The 14189-nt window shown below is 43.2% G+C and overlaps 1 protein-coding gene across 1 annotated transcript in view; it reads right to left on the bottom strand.

The window, feature by feature from the left end:
* Positions 1-13396, bottom strand: part of RGS7BP (regulator of G protein signaling 7 binding protein) — a 45250-nt gene extending 31854 nt beyond the window's left edge. The window contains exons 1-2 of the mRNA XM_052778371.1: positions 12732-13396; positions 9824-9990 (exon numbers count right to left, since the gene is read on the bottom strand). Coding sequence (XP_052634331.1) covers positions 9824-9990; positions 12732-12890 — 326 coding nt within the window. The 5' untranslated portion in view covers positions 12891-13396. The remainder of the gene's footprint in view (positions 1-9823; positions 9991-12731) is intronic.
* Between the last annotated feature and the right edge of the window lie 793 nt (positions 13397-14189).

A 14189-nucleotide genomic window follows, 5' to 3' on the forward strand; every position in this document is an offset into this window, starting at 1 on the left:
CAGAAGTTTAATGAAAGATTTTCAAGACTTTTCCCAAAACAAACAAAAAAATATTCAAAACATTCATTATTCTTGTTGATCATGTTTATTACAGTAACGCCACAGATCTAAAGGTAAGTGGATTCCAGTGTGCTTGTTATCAGTACATTCAGGTCTCTGCCCTGAGGAGTTTCCAAATAGTTAATGTGACAGCAGCAAATTTTATATTAATTTCAGTACTGTTTGGAGATGGGCTACTAGGAAAAAAAGGCAAGAAACAGAAACACTAAAGAAAAGCGATGACAAGGGAAAAGAGGGTACGAGAAAATCTGGAGTGAAGCAAAGGTAGCAGCAACTGTCAAAAAAGAGTCAACACTTAAGTTTTGTAGGCTTTTCAAAATCCCCACAGTTCCCGCTTCTATACATGTACCTAACAGCTGGATCCTCTGTCTGATTACTCCCTGAGAAAATTGCTTTCATAGAAGTCTGAAAAGTTTTTTATGTCCAACAGTGATAGCAGGTAATCTGAAGGAAGGACACAATGGGGCAAGAGAAGGGCATGAAGTTAGAGAATGCTTGCAGAAACACTGAATTGTCTGAATAAGGTCAGCTCTGATGCTACAGCCTTTCCAAAGGGACCCTTCCAATATAATTAAGTCCCCAAATCCCTCTGGCTACATATGTTGTTTTCTTTCACTTCAATTTCTGATGTAAAAGGTTTGTATACCTCAAAACAGGAGTGTAAAACAGAGTGATTATTTCAACCATTGCTACAGATAAATAGGCTTACCTATGGCTGGAATACTCCATTATTCCTGAGTTAGATTTAGACCCCCTAGAATCTAACCATAGTGGAATGCTGCTCATGCATAGCAGGGAAGAGCATTCCAGTCAAGGACTTAAAACACAGCAGCATCTTACTTTTCTGGTATCCTCTTCCAGGCTGGAGTTTGGGACCCAGAATGGAGTGCTGAATGCAGAAGGATGTCAAAATGGAAGCCAAAGCACCCTAAACCTGCAGCCTACTCCAATCCTAGACCAAGGTACTGTGTAGATTAATTTACAGTTCACCAGGTTGAAGATGCAGAATGGTGAAGAATACTCAGCATTTATGTGAGTTCTGAATCTCTGCTCCCCTGCACTGTTATGTGTTTTATATGCTTAAAAATCATGGGAGCAAGGACTAGAATACAAGTTCTCCTTACACCAAGGAAGTTCCTTAACAGTCTTCAATGTTTACCTGCACTGGCACTGCTTGAAACCCAAGTACAGTGCAGACCTCCCTTGTGGAGGTCTATGTTTTGCCTCCCGGTGCACAATACTCTGCCCACTGGGTCAGATGATGGCAATGTGCCCCCTCCTTCCCCGCAGTTACCTCACAGCTTCAGGTCATGTCACAGAGGAAAAGCTATGTTGCTCTATGCCTGCCAGGGAGAATACAGCTGTTTGTGTTGATCGTTGAGCATGGGGCAGAGTCCCTGGCTGCTGGGCTGGGACACAGCTTCTCTTCTTTCTCTTCTGTTAGAGGACCCTTCACATAAATGGCAGGCTTACCTGTCTGGCTTACACAGCACATGCAGTCCTTGAATGTCTTGGCAGTGGCAGTGCTGCACTGGAAGGTGCCATGAATGTGCTAGTTGAGTGTGAGATGGAAGAAAGGGGCAAATAAGTGACTGACAAATATGATGTCCATCCTACTTCTAGATCCCACTCTTCCCTGATTGTAGTCAGGGCATTTTTCTGGATGGTAGGTCTAGAAATTAAGTTGACTTACTTTCAGCTTTGGTTTAAAAGAAAGTGGCAGGTGCCACTGTTTTGTGAGGAGTCCAAAATTGTCAGTGTGTGTTAGGCTCTGAGGATGCTCTCACAGCATCTGTGGGATCAAGCTCATCAGAGCTTGGACAAGCGAGAATGCCTCACTTCCACCTGCTGATTAGGTTTACTGTTAAGCAAAGAAGTGCTAAGCTCTTCTGTTTTGTCAAAACTAAGTTACACCGTGTCACTGCAATTGTAGAAATTCCAGGCTTTTCAGAATTGCTGTTTTGGGCATAGAGAAGTAAATGCTAAATTCACTTTTAGGTATGTCTGCTGTTTACTAAATCTGGCCTTCAGTTATGAAAGACAGATCTATAAAGGGAGATACTAATACCCTGTATCTTCAAGTCCCAACTGCCTGTGAGAGCACAGTTCCAAAGACAAAGGTACAATGGAAAAGTGAGTCTGTAGAGGTTAGCTATTTTGAGAACTCTAGCTTTAGTAAGTAACCTTGTTTTCTCCTCCATTATTTGCTTTCTGAATTCACCTATTAGAACTTTAGGTACCTGACTTAAATGATTTCTTTTTCAACTTGCAACTTAAATTGAGTAAACAGATTCTATTCTCAACAACAGAACCCACCTTAACTCAGTTCCACAGAAAATGGTCTTAGCTTTTCAATGTCCCTTTCCATCATTTTAGATGCACACGGCTTGTATAATTAGAAAAATTTTTGCAAAGGAATCTAATAAGAACAATGTATGTGCATCTTATCCTCTTGAGAAAGGAGTAAGCTATGGTATACTTACTGAACTATCATATGCTAGTTTGTCTATAAAGAGTATGTTCACAAAATATCCATACCTGAGCTTACTTCCCAAAACACTGCCATGTAGACAAACTCCCATTAGTCAAAAATGGGATTTGAGTCACTGGCACAGGTGCAGTCTCTGATACACAGTAGTAAGTCTAGAATCACTTCATGACTGAGAGGAATTGGTGAAGATATTCCAAACAAAGTGCAACGCAGTCAGAATTTGCCCCTAGAATTTGATATGCTCAAAATCACAAGAAAAATTGTAGGCATTTAAGAAACTTACAGTAAATGTTTACAGAAGCTGAATGTATAGGTTGAGGGAAAACAAGACTTTATATGATAAGAATGCTCAGTAATGAACTTGCTCCAGATCCTGAAAGCTCTTCTTTGGAGGGAGACAAAGATCTCCCTGACTTTTCTCATTTTGGACAGTCCCAGTTAAGTCATGAGGACGACTTGCTGAGTAAGGTACTATTTAATGTTCTAAGAATTGCAGGATCTGGCCTGCCAGATTGCAACAACTTACTGAGATGATTTTAGTATACTCCTGTGAGTGTAAATGGGAAGTTTTATATTTCCAACAGTTTTCAGAAGCAAAGAATCTCAACATTTTGTACTAACTTAATAGGATTTTTAAGGTCAGATTTTTAAGGTCTTACTGTTTTAAATATCTGCAATATTTTCCAAAAACCCCCATAGGAATTCAGGGGACATTATGCTATTGGTATTATCATGTATAACACTATTGATTCTAGCAGTGAATAATGACTACTTTCTTTGTTTTCTTACATGTCACCACATTATTTTTAATATTTATTTATACTGTCATCAGGCCAAATACTGGTTATCATGGTGCAACCTCTGTGAAGCAGTTGCCTTATTCTTAACTTTCATCTGGCTGTTGAAACAATGCTAACTGTAACTGAGGTAGAATACAGGGGCAGTGCCTGGAATTCAGAACTCCGGGGATCAACATTAACATCACTCCCCCCAATTCTGACACATACACTTTGAGAAGTACAATGGCAGTGATTGTAAACACATCTAGGGAGGGCAGAGATCTCCATACATGCTGCTTGATTGGTGTCTAGCTTGGGTAGAGCCCTAGTCTGTTGCTCTATCTGCTGGCATTACCTTGGTTTTGATTCATGATTATAAAAATTCTTCCCTGTTGAGCTACGTGTTTGCCATAGTTTAACCTGAGCTGGCAACTAAGCATCACACTGCTGCTCGCTCACTCCCCCTGCGGTAGGATGGGGGTGAGGATCGGAGGGGTAAAAGTAAGAAAACTCATGGGTTGAGGTAAGAACAGTTTAATAATTGGGGGGGTGGGGAATGTAATGAAAAGGAACATAACAAAAAGAGAGAGAAATAAAACCCATGAAAAACAAGTGGTGGAAATGAAAAACAATTGCTCACTACCAATTGACCGATGCCCAGCCTGTTCCCGAGCAGTGGCCCCCTGGCCAGCTTTCCTCCTAGTTTATATGCTGAGCATTACGTCATATGGTATGGAATATCACTTTGGCTTATTTGGGTCAGCTGTCCTGGTTGTGTCCCCTCCCAACTTCTTGTGCCCCTCCAGCCCCCTCGCTGGCAGGGCACCATGAGAAGCTGAAAAGCCCTTGACTTTTAGTGTAAGCACTGCTCAACAACAACTAAAACATCAGTGTGTTATCAACATTATTCTCATCCTAAATCCGAAACACAGCACTATACCAGCTACTAGGAAGAAAATTAACTCTGTCCCAGCCAAAATCAGGACAGTGTTGCTACGTTTTGTTTCTGCTCAGCTATACTGCCTGCCTGCAGTGCTTTATTTAACATCTGAAGTTAAACAGTTAAAATGGTTTCTGTTATGTCTGTCTTAATGCAGCTTTCATTAAGTCATAAGCCTGAAGTCTCCTTTTCTCTTTATTTGTAAAATACTTTGGAGCAGTCTTTTTTGTTTGCTTGTGTGTTTTAGAAAGCAGATAATAATTTTAAAGTTTCATAATTTGGGGAAAATTCAGACAGTTTAATAAAAATTCGGCCACAATTGAGTGTCAATAGATTGTTTTAACACAAGCTTAGGAACTGATCTAATAGTAATTTGGTCTGAAAAATTACCCTCTATTGCTTACTGAAAACATCAGAAATCTACTGTAGATTGCAAAGGAAAACAAAAGTAGAAATTACCTAAAACTACATATTTAAAGCAACACTATGGTAACATTTCTGTGCACTGAAATAAAGACAGAAATGCAATCAGGATGTGATTCTTAGGTCTATTTCCTTAACTTTTCTTGAACTCAGGGGAAGTTACACTAACAACTGTTTTATGAAAGTAACAGATGCACCTCAATGTCAAATAAGGAAAGTTTATCTTGGAATTTTCCCAATGAGAAGATTTATGGTGACTTTTGTCACAGGCCGGAAGGGACATCTAGAACTAATCTAGTCCAACCCTCCTGCTCAAAGCAGTGCCAGCTAAAGCAGGTTACTAAGGACCATGTCCAGCTGAGTTCTGAGTATCTCCAAGGAAGGAGACTCTACAACCTCTCAGGGCACCTGTTCCAATATTCTATCAACCTCACATTAAAAAAGGGGTTTTAAAAATGTTTAAATCAAATTTTCTGTATTTCAATTTGTGCCTGCTGTCCTATCACTGGATACCACTGAAAAAAGTCTGCCTCTGTCTTCTTTACAGTATCCCATCAGGTATTTTTTACACACATTGATAAGACCCCCTTCCAAGCCTTCTCTTCTCCAAGCTAAACAACTCCAGTCTGTCAGCCTCTCCTTGTATGTGAGATGTTGCATGCTCTTAATCATGTTCATGGCCATCGACTAGACCCACTCCAGTATGTCCCTTTCTCTTTCCAACTGGGGAGCCCAGAACTAGACACAGAACTCCAGACATGGCCTCAACAGCACTGAGTAGAAGGGAAGGATCAACCCCCTCAACCTGCTTGCAACACTTCCTAACGTAGCATAGGAGGCTGTTGGCCCTCTTTGCCCCAAAGGCACAGTGCTGGCTCATGTTCGATTTGGCGTTCACCAGAATCGCCCAGGTCCTTTTCTGCAAAGCTGCTTTCCAGCTGGTTGGCCCCCAGCTTGCACTAGTGTAGGGGTTTATTTCTCCTTGGATTCAGGACTTTGCAACACCAGTCTGAACAACAGAAGACAACCACTTTCAAAGCTATGTGCACACAGATGTACATTGCCATGCATCCTGGAGCTCCTCACACAGTTTCATTTCATGCAAAAAAAAGTCACTGTCAACATATATGTCAGACTGTCACAGAGATACTTGCCAGTTCTGGTTTCAGTGTGCCAAGTGCACACAGAAGTACTTGCATTATGTAAGCATATCAAGTGCTTGAGAATATGAAAGGGACATTTACAAAAGAGTGTACACAGTTGTGCAGACCTGTACCTTAAAGTTCTCAGTTATCTTTCCATTTACATCCCAGACTTAGTGTACTTCACCTATAAAGCTGACTCTCTATTGACGACTTCTAAAACATCATCGGTCTTTATCATCTCATAAAGCAGACCGCCTTCCAAAACAGAGATTTGCACCTTTTTTCCCCATCTTCCTATTGTTACAAGTATTTTTCCTTTCTTTTCCTTTGGAAAAAGACCATGCTGACTTATTTTCTTGCTGCTTTACTTTCTCCAGTTTTGACCATGACATCTGATACTGCAAGGGTGCACAATGTAATTAATTTGAGATATTTAATTTCTGATAAATTAATACAGCAGAAAATGTAATGAAAGGACCAAATCTTACTCACTTTCTTCAGAAGACAGTTCATTAAAAATCACTAAGAATTTTTCGTACGAGTGGGGTGAGCAGGAATTGACCTGCAGTCCTGAGAAAACCTACACTGAAAGAAGAGTTTGCTTTGACTTGCATTCCTAAAAGATCATCAACTAGAACTAGGATATTTCAATTTAAATTATTTTTATTTCTAATTTTTATTCCCTGAAAGCCATGGTAGTGTTGGTAAACTCAGGCACGCATCTGCTCTTTGATAAAATTTCACCTATTTCTACAGGAAAAATACATAAGAGAGCAAGTTAAGAAGAGGATGTTAATAGTTATGAGGCCTTATTAAGTTGGAGACTGAATCTGAATTTTCTTTCTCAATATTTTTTTTGCTAAATTAATTTGTAACATTTTTAAACATACCACTGTGTAAAGATGTCATTATTCATCCTCAGCATTTTCTGAGACCTTCGTATTTAGACAAATCCTGAAATCTTCTATGAGAACTCAGATTTGTCAGAAACAAATTGTTCAGATGCAGCCTTTGGCTCAGGAAACCCATAAACTACAGATTGGTGGGTAGTAGCAAATATACTAGGGCAGCCATCGTTCTACGTACAGCCTGTTTTTTGTATGCTTTTTTACGAAATCTCTGCTACCGGCAGCTGTCAGATTTGAGCTGGATGGAGTGATATGGTCTAATCCAGTGCAGACTTCATAAGGTTTTATGTTTCCTTGCTACTTCCTTATCTTTGTCATCATCTCCTTTGTTTTTCTTTCCCTCAGTTTTTAAAATGTGTGGCTTTCACTTCCTCCATTTCCCTAGCTGAATCTCCTTTTGTTGGCATATCAGTGTATACTTTTTCTACAGCTACACCTGCAGTCTTCTCTTCTTGTTCATATTATACCACTGTCCCACTCTGATGTCCATCTAATATTCCAGAACTGATATGCCCATGATCAAAGCTTTTTCCTCCTTATTATTTCTATCCTGTTCAGTTCCTAATGCATTATCTCCACCTCAGCATTTCTTTCCCTTTGCACAATTCCCAAATTTTCTTCCAGAGCTGCCTTTCTCAGCACTAGTGGATCTGTTCTTGTCTCTTTCCCTCCAAGTCTTTGCACCTTTCCTCTTTGTTACCTTCCCTAGTCTTGTAGAACAGGTGCGATAGGAAGGGAAACAGGAGCCTCTTCTAGCTGCCTGAGTCAGGAGCGCGTTTAAGAGTCTCAAATCCTGATGTATTCAAACAGGAAGCATAAAATGAAGCTGTCTGTTAATTTTCCAAGAAAGACATCAGCACAAACAAGATTAATGAACTTAATGTTGTCCTAGACAGTGATGCCAACTTCTTGAAAGAAAGAGTGCCCTGCAACAGCTCAGGTCACTTAGAGACTAACGGAACATTACTGATGACCTTATCTAATAGAATGCTGATATGCAATGAAAATTTGTAGTCTAGTAACATGATTAGCTAACTGCTATTATTCTCTCTGGGTGGGAAAGCAATAGGCTTTCTTTAACAAGCTTTGGAAGACAGAAGCGGTTGTGTTACCCAGAAGTTTGCACAGTGCAGTGCTGTGTATTTTGAACTAAAGCAGTGAACTAAATAAGCTTTTGTCCCATCTGCTGACTACCAGTGGTTTCTGAGCAATACACTACCCTCCCAACTATTTAATACTGAGGATGACTTAATAGATTCCTGTCCCTAAGTATTTTTCTTCCCAGTACTTTTTCCTCCTACCAAATTAGGTTGCCATTCCAGATCCTATGCCATATGCACTACATCATTCTTCCTGCTGAATTAAGGACTGAACCTCTGAGGCTATTTATTACTCCTCTCCTATTTCTTTTCTACACTGAATCCTTGCTGCACCTTCATCTCCCATCTTTCCTCACAGATACACCAAACAAGTTAAGTTGGCTTGTATGGCTTTCCTCAGCTGTAGGAGGGTGGGGATGTGAAGCACATCTTGTGAAATGTCTGTCAAACCAAACAAGTAATTTCCAGAGGGTTTCTAACACCTACCAGTTGTTATGGATATCACATTATTATCACAGTTATTTAAAACAGTTTTAGATTAGGTAAATGTCAATCTCCCAGCAACTGCACAACCCTCAGGACATCTTTGTGTACATGACAGACTCCCAGCTGTGAAATGATTACTTTAAAAAAACTCCGTACTTCTCAATGAGCATGTATTGATGGTTTTCTTTATGGGGGACAAAAAAAATGATTAAAAAAACCGAAGTTAGGTTCTGCTATTCAGATGCATTATTTTGGTTTGTATTAGTCTCTCTTTTGAGTCTGAAAGTGCACAAGATCAATTTCACTACTGTTTGCTTCCACATTTTCAGTTCACTGGTTAAAAAGAACTGTATCTTTTGGTTGGTTGGGTTTTTTTAAATTCTCACAGACTGTAGTCACTTAAAAGCCCGTATTTTGTTTGAGGAACAAATCAGAGGTCACAATATCAACTTAAGAGTCTTTGCACAAGATCACATCTGAAAATGTTGACAATTCTACTAAAATGACCAACCAGTGTTTTCTTCTGTTTATTTTGTTAGTGTGGTCTTCCCTTACACACTAAACCTATGACAGATTTCTCATATACATTGAAGTGATAAAAGAACTTCAACAGGGATTAGGCAGAGCTGCAAAAAAAGGAAGTTTTTTTCCAGTGGTACACAATGGTTTATGGTGAATAAGGCAGGTGCAGAAAGTTCTGACAAAGTGTAGTGAGAGAGACACAATGCAGGAGGTACACGTGTTAATACAAAGGCCCCAGTCGCCATATTGTGAAGAACTCACAAATAATTAGACTTTGTGGAAGCAGCATTAATTCCCATTTTGTAAGGCACAGCTATTTATGCTGGCTTATCTTGTACTGAGGCATAGTCTCAAGTATGTGATGATACATTCTGTCACCATGGAAAGGAATGTATATAATGTAATATCAAAGAACAAATGAAAACATTATATGCTGGCAAAGCTTCAATCCTTACTTCAACACAAATAAGGATTTAAAAACATGTAGAATGTAAACACAAGTTTTCACAACAGTATTTGTATTCCCTCCCTTATGTAATTTTCACCTAATTATTTTTTCCTCTAATTATTTTAATTCTCCAGTTGAGCTGAGCTACTTGTCTCTAACTATTCAGTTAGGTATACCCAATGAAGGACTGGGCAGAAAGCTATTGCTACTTCACCCTTGCAAGGCAAGGCTTCTCCCTTGATCTTTTTAAGTTGTCTAGTGATACAGACTAAAATCCTGTTCATCTTACATAAAAGCATCCAGTGAAATCAGTAGGATACCATCTTGGTAAGAGAAACAGGATTTGACCCCGAATTGCACTATCATAAAGATACGAGCTTTCTGTAGAATTTGTGGCCATACAACTCTATGCCTAAAACAGAAACACAAGTTAATGCTTTTGCTGAAAGTTTCCATAATGCAATATTTAGCAAAGATGTGCACATGAATACAGCTTTAATTAAACATAAGTAGACTCCTACCCAGAAATTGCTGCTAGTTTTTGATGAGCCTGATAGGCCATCTCACATCCTCGGGTTCGAGTTTTGTGCATTTCCGCATGCAGAGATGGACAGGTGACTGAGACATCCCCAATGGAAATGACCAGCTCCCGATATAGAGCCACCTGGGTATTGAACTCCTGGACAAGCTGAAAAACAAAGAGGATTTACTTACATGAGACATTTAACTACACTGATAAAAACAAGTTTTTAAAAAACATGCCCAATCTAGGGCTTGTTCCTGCTGCCCCTAGTTTCATGGCATACAGGATCAAGTGCCCAAGACTTAGTAAATGACTAGGGCCTCCATGGCAGCTGCCTCTTCTGTGAGCTATAAATGTTCACTTGCAGGAAAGCAGTGTTTCTGCTTTTAATCTCTGAAAGTATTTGAGTTATTAGTCTTAAATATTAAGCAGACAAAACCCCAGCTGTTTTACTAGTAGCATGAGGTTATTTTTTGCTATCATAGAAGACAAAAATATCTCCAGAAATGATTGCCTTTGCTCCTCCTGCTTCCTGATTAACACCACATTTAGGGATTAGAATGTAGCATTTGCTTTTACATTGGCAATTTTGCTAATTTATTTTGTAATGATTTCTGTTCTATCACTGGCCTCCAACCCAGATTTCAGACTTAAAATTGATCTGAAGTTACCAGCTGAGATGATGTATCAGATGATAGACACTTTCCAGTTAGGATTCTAGAAAGCACTTTTTCCGATGTGTGTGTGTGTGAAACAAAGAAGTAAATAACCACTTCAACCTTTACAGAAACCTAATATCCAGCAGATACAGATGGATGCTATTGGATAAATGGGTAACTTCTACAGTGATGGAAAGATTATTGCTGAGTTCCAATGATCAGGTGCATGGGATAATATTTTCAGGAAACGAAGCATTTACTGTCTTCTGAGAGAAAGCACATCTGACCATTTGCTCCACATGGTGGTGGGGGTGGAAGGCAGGGAGCAATAGAACAGAATATTTATTTATGTATGTTTTGCTAATTTGATCTCAATTTCTAAACTACATAAAAACAGACAAGAGTAACTGCTCGTAATTCTGCAGCCATCATTACCACCAGGAGTTCAACATACCCCAACATACAAGCATGCTAAAAACCTGGATTCTATCAGATCTACCAAATTTTAAAAGTCAAGCCCTCAGATTCTCATAATCAGAAAATAAATGAGTCGCTTCTCCTGCAGTATTGCATTCTGACTCTTCATGCACCCCACTGTAATTACTCTGTATAACTGAGAACTAGTATCGAGACTCGTTTTTTGGCCATACTTTCTTAAATTTCATTGTAAGCGTAGCAAATAGGTTTCTCTGCTTCTGAAGCAGCAAAACAATCCCAGTGCATTCTAGTACATCTGCACCCTCCCACCCCTAAACCCGAAACAAAACCAAAAGCACACACCAAACAAAGCCCTAGGCACAATATCTGCTAAACCTGGCTTCAACTCTCTCATTCTGTAGCTTAAGAGAATGAATGCATGAAAGCAATGTAGAGAAAAAAAATTGTACTATGTTGTGACACAGCGTAATTATTCCGCACTAAGAAAAAGAGAAAAGCGACTCACCCTGCAACTGGTAACTGGCTGCGCCAAACACATTTTGCCAGTTCTCACCTGACATCCCCTATCTAAACAGAGGACACATTCAGCCACCTCAGCATTGCCAGGGAAAACAAAACCACACTCGATGTTGCAGCATCGAGACAGAGAATAAGAAAAAAAACCCATTGGTTTTCTCTCCTGAATCTTACTGCATCTTGACAACCCATCTGTAAATCATATTTTATTTCTAATCAGTGAATTCTACAAAGCTAGCACTTCTGTTTAACTAATGACATTATGCTGTCAGGAATGAGAAAAAAGGCAAGACCCAGCAGGATCCACTTGTTGGGTATATTTATGGAGCTACTGTGGCAGCTTTTGCTCCTCAGTGCGCTGGGAGTTGCTCCTGATTTTGAAGTATCAGAGTGGGTATCTGCCAGCACAGTTTGCAGTTATTGTAGGAAAAAAATTGCCATAATCCAGCAGAACAGAAGTAGCGGGTATATTTCCAATGCCAAGGACAGAGCTTTAGCAAGATCCAGATTTCTCAAGTAAAGTAGCAGCAACTTAATTTGTTTTCTATTTCTGTCATTGGTTAGAGGAGCAATTTGGGGGCCCAATGTCCAGCTGACTGTAGCTCAAGGAGCCAGATAGGGGGTATATGGCACTGGTTTGGAGGAAAAGTGTCAGGATCCAAGCATTTTGAACGTGAATGGAGAAAAATGTCACACCATAATGTTACAGTCCAAAAATAACACGGTTGCAGGTGCTTGATCTGAGGTTTTACAATTGCAGCCAGCGACTCTGTGGAGACTGGAAACAGGTACCACGTATGTCAGGGACAGAATTTCAGGGTCTCAGATTCTGAGTCCTGTTCCAGAAAGATTTTAGAACAAGACAGCAAGTGCAGTGATGCAGTGGAGGCAACTATTTTCCTACTCAGGCTTCAGGGAGCGCAAGTCTGGGGACAGATTTGGCCGGATCTAGCAAAAAAGCAACTCCAGCTGCTCGGCAGCGCAAGGCGGCGTGTGCTGGGGCTCCGGCTCCCGCTCCTGCAGGACCAGGCGCCCGGCTCCGGTCCCTGCCCTGACTGTCCCGCAGCACCCAGCCGGCTCCCCACAGTTCTCGCCTTCCCTCCCCTCTCCCGCTTTCGAGCCGCTACGAGTTAGGCTACAGGGCAGCACCCCCGGCGGGGACTGCAGTTTTAAAAATAGTGCAACTGCACGTGATGGGAATAGGCAAGCTGGCGGGAGGAGCGGCACCGCCGCCAGCGACGAGAGCACTCGGAAAAGAGGAAAACTAAGGCAAGCCCCATTTGTGGTACCCACCATCTTGCAGTCATCCAGGGCTCGCTGGGTCTGGAAGGCGCTGTCGGAGCCGCTGCCCCGGCGTTCACTGTCGCGGCCGTGCGGCGAGGTCTTGCTGCCCTGGAAGATGGAGGCGGCGGCGCGGGGGCGCTTCCTGCGCCCGCTCGGTGCAGAGCTCATGCACACGCATCCGCCGCGCGGAGCCGCCCGCCGCGCGGGGCCCCGCGGCCGCGGGCAGCGCCTTCCCCCGCCGCCGCCGCCGCCGCTGCCGCCCCGAGAAGGGGTACGGGCCCGCGCCGCTCGTCGCCTCGGCCCGGCCGGGACCGCGCCGCTCACGGCGGCGAGCGCGGCTGCTGTGGGCGATAGCCTGGCGCCTGAGGGAGAGCCCGGGGAGCGCCCTGCAGCATCGCCTCCGCTACCGCGGCGAGAGGCGGAGGGGCTGGCGCCTTCCCTCCTTCAGCAGCATGTCAGTCCCCGCGGAACCGCCCCGCCGGTGGCATGCTCTGCCGGGAGCGGGTGGGGGGAAGGAAAGCGCGGCCGTACCCGGCGGAGAAGGGCTCCCATCCAGCGGCCGCCGAAACCTCCCCCCGATGCTCCCGGCGGGGGAGCCGCGCCACTTACGCGCTCCCCCGCGGCGCGTCTCACCGGGGCTCCCGTCGGCAGCCGCTCGGAGGGGCCGGTGGGGCGGTGAGGGCCTGGGAGGGGGTTGGGGGGGGGGGCGGCTGCCGCTCGCTCTCCCGCCCTGTGGGGGCGGCGCGCCGTACGGCGCACCGCCCCCACAGGGCGGGAGAGCGAGCGGCAGCCGCCCCCCCCCGCTCGCCCGGCCGGCCGGCGGGTCCGCTTTCCTACGGGCGTTTGGTTAGCACATAGCACCCCCCCCGCCCCGTCCGTCCGTTATTTTGCCGAAGCTGATGCTAATCTTCAAGAAGCTTACTTAGAAAATACTTTCCTATTTAGCAAAGACTTGATTCACTGCTCAAATTTGTTTGGTTTTGTTGGTTTTTGTTTTTTGGTTTTTTTTCTTCTTCACTAAAAAAGCATCTTACTTCGGGGGTCTAAGAGCAACATTTGGAGGGTGTGATGCAACTGCACGGTAGGTTGCATTTGCTCATTGTAGGAAAGATTAAATAGCGATCAACTGGAGAAGTAGTTTCCCCCGTGCTCCGGCGCGACCGTGCAGTTGCAGCGCAGCAGGCTGAGGCTGACAGTCCCCCCCGGGCCCTGGGCACCGGCCCCTCCCGTGCAGACGGCCGTGGGGCTGCACCCGCGCTGTGTCCGCAGCCACTTTCCCCAGGGCCCCTCGGGGACTGCACTGCCCTGGGGCGGGCTACCGCCTGGGCCAGCTTCAGCACCAGGGCTGGTCCTGTTCCTCTCTGTAGCCAGGTAGCTATGGCTGTCTAGCTCACTCCTGCTACAATTTTATGTCTTCAGGGCGTTAAATAGAAGGTTTTTATGTTTCAGTCATGTTCTTGATACCAG

This window comes from Harpia harpyja, chromosome Z, assembly GCF_026419915.1.
Source record: "Harpia harpyja isolate bHarHar1 chromosome Z, bHarHar1 primary haplotype, whole genome shotgun sequence".
Taxonomy (NCBI): domain Eukaryota; kingdom Metazoa; phylum Chordata; class Aves; order Accipitriformes; family Accipitridae; genus Harpia; species Harpia harpyja.